The 8,282-nt window shown below is 46.5% G+C and overlaps 1 protein-coding gene across 2 annotated transcripts in view; it reads right to left on the bottom strand.

The window, feature by feature from the left end:
- The window catches only part of Mccc2 (methylcrotonoyl-CoA carboxylase 2), a 71,678-nt gene that overhangs the window by 4,430 nt on the left and 58,966 nt on the right, over nucleotides 1–8,282 (bottom strand). Inside the window, exons 14-17 of one of the 2 annotated variants that reach the window (XR_003377794.1) lie at nucleotides 7,232–7,388; nucleotides 6,768–6,882; nucleotides 4,946–5,031; nucleotides 1,163–1,545 (exon numbers count right to left, since the gene is read on the bottom strand). Coding sequence is in view for 1 of the 2 variants with exons in the window: in XM_005356424.2 (XP_005356481.1) it covers nucleotides 1,428–1,545; nucleotides 4,946–5,031; nucleotides 6,768–6,882; nucleotides 7,232–7,388 (476 nt within the window). In the remaining variant the exon portion in view is untranslated. Of the gene's footprint in view, nucleotides 1–1,072; nucleotides 1,546–4,945; nucleotides 5,032–6,767; nucleotides 6,883–7,231; nucleotides 7,389–8,282 lie in introns of those variants that run through there. The other variant, XM_005356424.2, reaches the window with a different exon arrangement.

The raw sequence follows: 8,282 nt of genomic DNA, 5'->3' as shown, positions 1-8,282 counted from the left end.
CAAGGGAGTTCCAGGACAGGCTCCAAAGCTACAGAGAAACCCTGTCTCGAAAAACCAAAAAAATAAATAAATAAATAAATAAAAATAAATAAAAAATAAAAAAGAATACTTGTGCTATTTGAATAGTTTAGCACAAGAATGAAAATTAAGATAAAGTGAGGGAGAATGGATCTCAAGGGGAAACACCTTACAGAGGGAGCTCATGAGGTTGGTAGGAAACTCAGGGTCACACCATCAAAGCTAAGGACAGCATTTCAGAGGGCAGTGTTCAAGCAAAGAGGATACTACCGAGTCCCATCATCTGGTGAGGGCAGAAAAAAGAACCAGCTGCAGCGTGTCGGCAATATGGAAGTCAGGTGACCTTGGGGAAGGTTGTGGGCAGTAGAGCCTGGAAATGACAGAGGGGAGAACGGAGGGGAAAGCAGCCTGGAGTACATGCAGTGGCAAGTTTGACTCCTACGGAGATGGGATGGTGGCTTCTTCAGAGTGAGTGTGCCGAAGGCTGAGGAGATGGCTCAGAAGATACTGTGTTTGCCACGCAAGAATGGGAAGGAACCCAATTTTACCTCTAGAACCCACAAAGTCAGGTGTGGTGGGGCACACTTGCAGTGGCAAGGAGCAGACGCAGGAGGAATCCAGGGGTTCCCCAGCAAGCCAGCCTCTCTGAAGCAGTTAACTCTAGACTCAGTGAGAGCCTGTCTCAAAGAACGAGGTGCATGGGGCTGGAGAGACAGCTCAGTGGTTAAGAGTATTTGCTGTTCATCATCCCGGGGACCTGAGTTCGGTCCCCAGAACCCACACTAAGAGGTTCAGAGCTCCCTGGGACCGCAGCACCAGGACAGCCTGTGCTGTTGTCCTCCGACCACAAAACACACACTTAGAACATATACACATAAACAAAAATAAAATGAAGCTTAAAAACAGTATGGATAGCTCCTGAGAAACAATGCCTAAAGTTGGTCTTTGATGGCTACATGTACACACAAGCACAAAAACACATGCATACACACACACACACACACATATGCACATACACATAAGGGTGCTGAAATATCAAATGTAATTAATAGAACAACCACTTCAGGGGTAATACAATTTTATGTAAATCATCTCAACAACCCTTGAATAGATAGAGTTTTATTTTCATATTTGTGGTACTCACGGATAATTGCAAATTACTCTCTTCATTTCATGGGTGATAAAAATGAGCCATGGAAAATATCTTCAAGGAAAATCTTAAAAAGTCAAAGCTCATCAAGCAGATATTCTCACTGATTTTTACAATTAAAAAGTGCAACATACTGTTAAGAAAAGAATTCCTGTGACAGTTACATGTCCAGTAAATCCCAAGTTTTAAGGCTTAGTCACACATGTTGATTTTTGCACGTGTGGCATGTGTGCATGTGGCAACATGTTCTGTATCCTGGCTACATTCTGAAGATGCCGAAGTCAGTCTTCTGGATGGGTGCATTGAGGGCTGCACTGATGCTAAGTCCCAGAACCAGCCTGGTGTCCACGGGATCAATAATCCCATCATCCCACAGCCTGTGGAAAGAGGAGAATGGTCACTGTGACTCAGCCATCAAGCCGCCATCCCTCCTTGTCATGCTCAGAATCACTGAGAGGATCCCCCCCCCCCCACACACACACACAGAGCTCTTGACTAGCGCCTGCTTACTGGAGTCACCAACCGGAAGTCAAGTTTGAGCACGGAACTAAGAAAGACAGTGCTCACAACCAGGGATGCCAGGCGGAGCTTCAGGCTTTTCTTTAAAAGACTTCCTGTTCCTTTGCTACTCACAGAAATGTAACAATCACGTTGATCTGCTTTTTTCTTTAACGTGGGGAGTCCCATAAACACAACCCAGTGACCTTACAGCAAAAAGCACATTACCCAAAACTCTTAGCAACTCAAAAATCACTGCATAAGCCTCGCTACATTTTATTAATAAAATAAGTAATTGAAAATGCCATTCTTCATTTTTGTGTTACAATAAAAAAATTTAAAAAAACCCTTAAACTGCTTTAAAGAAAAACCTTTGAGTAGAGACTTTAGTTTGCTCTCATTGGCATTCTCAAATGCATAAAGAAAAACGAATGAGAAACAATACTTTTTTGACTTTTTTTAATTGTTTGTTAGACTTTTTTTGAAAAGACTGGTCTCACTCTATAGACCAGGTTTGCCTGGAACTTGCGGTGATCCTCCTGCCTCAGCCTTCTGTAGATGTGAGCCCCTGGCCAAATGAGGAATGCCACCCTGTGGGGGTTATTAGTGAGCAGCAGTTTCCCCTTCTCTACCCAGATGTGTCTAGCATCTGGATGTCACAGCGATTATTAAACACAGGCAGCCAGGAACTGCATCTTTGCTCATAAAACAATCATCACAGGGACCCTGTATATCAATGGCCAATGGACAGAAGGCTGTTTTGGGGACTGTGAACAGGTAGGTGGACTGGTTATCCCTTGGGAGCCTGAGAGCAACAGAATCCTCCAAGCAATGAGGGAAGGGCTTGTTAGTGACTTGAAGAATTGCCCAAGGAAGAGGTTCAATGAAAGGCCTGGGAAAGCTGGAGTGCAACACTTGAGCGATGTCCTGTGTGCCAGAAAGGGAGCACCAGGGCTGGCGCTGAGCAATGAAGCCCCCCAGGAAAACAGGCAATGAAACAGAGGCTCTAATAATAGGAGATAATCCAGACAGCTGGCTTCTACCATGTTCAAGTCTAAGGAAGCCAGAGAACAACTGTTAATCTGGGCTTGACCAAACATGATAACATTCCAAGCCAGCTTGGAAGTCACCTGTAGGAGAAGGTTGCTGCCTCCAGGCCAACAGCTGTTTCAACAGCACGATTAAGCACCTGTAAATTAATAGACAAACCCTCCCGACTTTCTAAATTTATTCCCAAAGATATATCTACTCAGCCATGCTCACTGATGCCTGGAATGTAACCTATTAACAAATATTAACGTTAGCATGACAATAATAAAGGGTGCAATCTTTCCCAAAAGATGACTCATTTTAGTTCATGGTTCATATAAAAGTCTCTGTCTTTCAAGTTCAACCGGCCTTGAGGATTTCAGCCAAACCTTCCTGGGAAGCACTGCCAGTGAGCGTATCTATGTGCTTTATTTTGTATTTATTTTAGATCTCTCACATGGCTCCCTGCAGCTCCTCTGCCTCTACTGGCTGCTACCACTGAATGTCTGTTTGCACTATGACAAAGTGGGGTGCATCTTTGTTGCTCAAACCAAAGATTATAAAGTACTTTGTTGCTAATTAAATGAACCAATGACCTTCACAATATTTGTCTGTGGGGTAAAAACACATATATACATACATATATACAAATAGCATGAAGACAAACAGGCCTTTTGAAAACTCACAAATGTTGGGATTAATGAGTCCTGGCCTTCAGCTGCTCTTCCCTCCTAGAACCTTCTAATTAAAGTTACTAGAAGCTGTGCCTAGCTTAGAGGCTAAGAGGATGGGATTTTCACCTGTTGGCCACTGACTGTAGTGTATTTAAGCCTACATGGTGCTAATAAAGAGGGGCTTTGGTATCAGTGTTTAAAGGTCTGTGTGTTGGTCTGTCTCTGCGTCTGTGTTCTCAACCTCCAGCCCCTTGCCCAAAGCTCGCAAACTGGGGTCTAGCGCATAGAGCGCAGACCAGGGCCGTGGTACGCGGCACACAAATACACTCAGGGCATAGCTCAGATGGTAGAGTGCTGATCCACCATGCTAGAGGCCCTGGGTTTGACCCCAGTCCCAGCACTGCAGAAACTGCTGGGGACACCTGAGCGACACCTGTCATCCCAGAGGTGGAAACAGGGAGGGGGCTCAGGAGTTCAAGATCACCCCGACACTTAGCCAGTTCTTACTCAGCCAGTTTGGGCGGTAATGAAATCCTGTTGCCAAACAACAACAAATCTCAGATGTTATTATTTGAACTCAAACTGATTAACATACACTTTAGTCTTTGTACTCTACTGCCAAGAGCAATGCTGGCCACGGGGATGAATTCCAATGACTGAAATGGATTCTAAGCTTCCTATTTTCTTCCCCCCTTCTCTCCAGTCTGCCCTTACCAGTAAAGGGCATGATTCAAAGCATAACCTAATTTTAGAAGACACTGGTATTTATTCTTTTCTCCTTCTGCCCAAGGGAAGAAAGAAGACATGGCTTAGATTAGTCTTCATAACGCTGAACATTACAGTCATTGGAAAAACCATCTGAAAGCCCGTACCAGCAGTCTCCAGCTGGGACAGACAGCGAGAATTTATTACCTCATTATGATTATGCCGCGCAGAAAACAAACAGCCAACAGCCGCCGCAATGGTGTCTGAGGTAATTACTTGGCACTGACATGTGGATCCCGGCTGTGACTAATCACCTTCTGAGCATGCAAGCACACTTGTTAACCAGTACCAATCGGTGATCGGTCAGTCTCCCGCTTAAAGCAAGGGGGCGGCCAAACCACTAGGAGGGCCACACGGAAATCCATGTGCTCAAGCAGAGATTAGGAGCAGCTCCGGAATATGTAAGGATTAGAACCCTTATTCTCAGCTCCTTACAAGGTCCACCTCTGTGGATACCCTAACTGGGGTGGGCTGTGTGGGAAACGGAGGTGGAGCTACAGAGCAAGGAAGCCTGGGAGGGGGGCGGCAGTTTAGCATGGATGAACGATAGTGTAAGAGTAACCCATTTGTCCAGGCAATAGTTTTGTTATTTAAACAAGGTCTTTTTATATAGCACAAGCAGACTTCAAACTTCAATTCTCCTGCCAGAGATGCCCAAATGGCAGGATATCTGGTTTGCACCATCACGCCTAGCCAGACACTACATTAATGCCCTCTGAAGGTCAACCATCCCAAGAGCTCAGGTCTCTGTGAAGCTGCTGCCTCGGATGCCAGGAGCCCCCTCAGGGGCAGAGAGAAGGCCTGCACTCACCTTGCACTGGAGTAGTAAGGGTTTCCTTCCTCTTCAAACCTTTTAATGATAGGTTCTTTCAAAGCTGCCTCCTCAGCACTGGAGAACTGAAAGAAAAGAGACAGGAAGTCCGCATCCCTGGGACTGACTCCTCTGGATAAAGATACACTCTGTGAACCATTAGGGTGCAACTAACGTTTGCACAGAGACAGACTGCAAATGATGCTTTAACATATATGATCTTGCCTGGGACGAGGTTTAGCCGTCATCAAAGACACCACACCGAGGCCATACAACACAAAGCTAAAACCAAGACGTCACACGTCACTGTGTTCCTCCAGGGTACAATAGTGGATATAAGTCATATCATATAATTAAAACGCTTTAACAATCTCAAGCTAAAAAGAAGGGCCGGTGTGGTGGCGCACACCTTTAAGCCTAGCACACTTGGGAGGCAGAGGCAGGTGGATCTCTGTGATCTACAGAGCAAGTTCCAGAACAGCCAGGGCAACACACAGAAACCAACAAGATGGAAAAGACCAGGCATAGTGGAGCACACCTTTAATCCTAGATCTTTATAGGAGAATTATAGGAGAATACATTTTTCAACTTTGAAATATTCTTGGGTTAGGGATGTATACCACTTGCCTAGCATTTGGCTTCAACCCCCAGTAAAATAAATAAGCAAATAAACAGCTATACTTAAACAACTTGCTTCATGCAAACCTCACCCTTTCTTACACACATACTTAAGTGCAGAGGTGAATAGCCACTGGAGGGAGACCCTCTGATATGTATATGAAAAGGAATAATTTAAATATCTATACATTAAATGAACCGAAGACTGGTTACTTAGCAAGGGACTGTTTTATTTGCTAAAGTTCAAACATTCCTTCAAAACACCAGGCGGACTTACTCCACCACCTACAGTAGCAACAGCACCCACTTTGGCCTCCTCCACCTGGGCACATGCACGAAGCAAAGCTACCACTTTGCTGTAGCTGGCACTAAAGTGAATTTAAGACACCAACTTAAGTCTACAGAGTTCCTGCTGCCAGGTCGAGACAAAGAGGCAGGCTGGGGAGAGAGTTTAGTAGGTAAAAGCCCTTGCCGCAAAAACCAAGAGGACCTGAATTCAATCCCTAGAATCCATGTAAAAGCTGGACATGCAGCACAAATTGCAATCCCAGAACTTCTATGGCGAGATGAGAGGAGAGACAGGAGACTCCCTGAAAGCTCACAAGAGAGCTAGCCTCACGTACCCAGCAGAAAAACAACAAAAGAGACCCTGTCTAAACAAGGTGAAAGGTAAGGACAATACCAGAGGTTATCCTGACATCCCATGCACTGACATTCTCATACATGACTGTGTGCATTTAACACACACACACACACACACACACACACACACACACACACACACAAAGAGGGGTGAGAGACACGAGTGGCTTTGCACCATCCTAGTTCTTCAGATTCCATCACTGACCACATGATCCCTGCTGGCAGGTCAAAGCCCATGTCACACACCAAGTAGGTGTCCCATTCCTTTCCTCTGATGAGACAATAGTGCACATAAGCCACAGCAAGAACACATAGCTATAGGGCCAAAAAGGAGTAAATGGATTTCCCGAGATCTCACCAGTTACAGAAGAGTAAGAAGCCAGTGTGTCTGTGTCCAGTACTAAGGAATTTCTGGGGCTGCAGGTACAGGTTGGCGGTCCCATGCTTGCCCAGCATGCTTAGGACCAGGGAGTGGAGCCTCAACATCCTCCCCGAGGGCGCACAGGTAGCCTGGGTGCTCTGCCGGTGACAGCCAGACCCACACGAGGAAGGGGTCACCCACCTGCTTTCCCTCCCGTGCCTTCTGGTCTTTTGCCACGGTGGCTAGCACGGTGGCTGCCTGCTCTCCACCCATCACCGAGATACGTGCATTTGGCCACATGTAGAGAAATCTTGGGCTGGGGAGAAAGAAAGGAATCATCATGCTTGTCCATGCTTGTCCAGTGCAGTCAGGCATGGTGGCAAAGGCCTGTAAGCAGAGCCCACTCCAGATTAAAGGCTAAGTGTGCTGAGTGTCATTTCAGACCCCAGGTCTGGAATAAACTGATTGTTTACTTTTGTTTTGTTTGCATAGAGGGTCTTCTGTAGCCCAAGCAGGTGTCAAATTTGCTTTATAGCAAGGCTGGCCTTGAACTCTCCCCCTACCTCCACCCACTAAGATCTAGGATTACAGGCATGTACCACCACCGCCTGGCTTTAACATGACCATCTGCAATTCTTTCAAAGAAGGCTGTGGCGCCCACCCACCTGTATGCTCTGCCGCACATGCCGTAGTTTCCAGCCCCATAGGATCCCCCAATAATGACAGTGATCTTAGGCACTTTGGCACAGGCTACAGCAGCCACCATCTTGGCACCATCTTTAGCAATCCCTTCAGCTTCATAGTCTCTACCAACCATGAATCCTAGGAGAGAGAACAAAAACACAGCCTTGAGCAACGGATGCGCACACAGGAATCAATTCCTGATCAAGTCCTGGCTTAAACCAACTATACTATGACACTTCTGACACTAACAAAATAGTCACGTGAGAAGTTCATACTCCAGCGGCGTGCTTGAAAGCGTGGAAATGAAAATTCCTCCCCTCAGATGTCCTTAAGACACTTTGTTTCAATACCCACAGATCTTCAAGCAACAGACAGAAGCAGTCCGTCATCAGGAAAGCATCTCAAAGCTGAGGCTTGACGGGAGAGATTGCGACAAGGCCACAGGAAAGGTCCTGCCCGGCCAGCCAGCCTGGAAGGTTTCCATATCCACTGACCTGGTTTAAAATAAAGACTGCTCCTTTGGCAGTACTGCTTAAAACTTTGATGAAATGAAGATTAATGTTTCATGGGGAGGCCGAGTCCCTGCCAGGGGCTCAACAGCAAAATTTTAAAAATGGTTTCCCTTGGTAATTATAGAATTACTCTGTTTCCTCAAGCCCCAGCTCAGAGGAAAGCACTCTGCAGCTGTAGCATGCATTCCACGACAGGGGCCATCCTTCTCTCTGAGAACCACGAAGTCAGGTTTCAATGGCTTTCTTCCTCCCAGCCTGAGGCTCTGGGGGAGGCAGTTCTTTCCCCTACATATGTAGACTTCCTTGTCTAACTGACTGTGTCATTGGTGGGCGCATCCCCAGCATCATGTCATCAAATTCAATCCAGCATCCCGAGGGAGGGACCACAGCAGGATGCACTGTGACACTGGGGAGACCACGGCAGGATGCGCTGGGACACTGGAGGGACCACAGCAGGATGCGCCAGGACACTGGAGGGACCACAGCGGGATGCGCTGGGACATAGGGTGGGGGGACCACG

This window comes from Microtus ochrogaster, chromosome 19, assembly GCF_000317375.1.
Source record: "Microtus ochrogaster isolate Prairie Vole_2 chromosome 19, MicOch1.0, whole genome shotgun sequence".
NCBI classification, from domain to species: domain Eukaryota; kingdom Metazoa; phylum Chordata; class Mammalia; order Rodentia; family Cricetidae; genus Microtus; species Microtus ochrogaster.
Note: the sequence above shows the minus strand (reverse complement) of the source record. Positions and strands in the feature narration are given on the sequence as shown.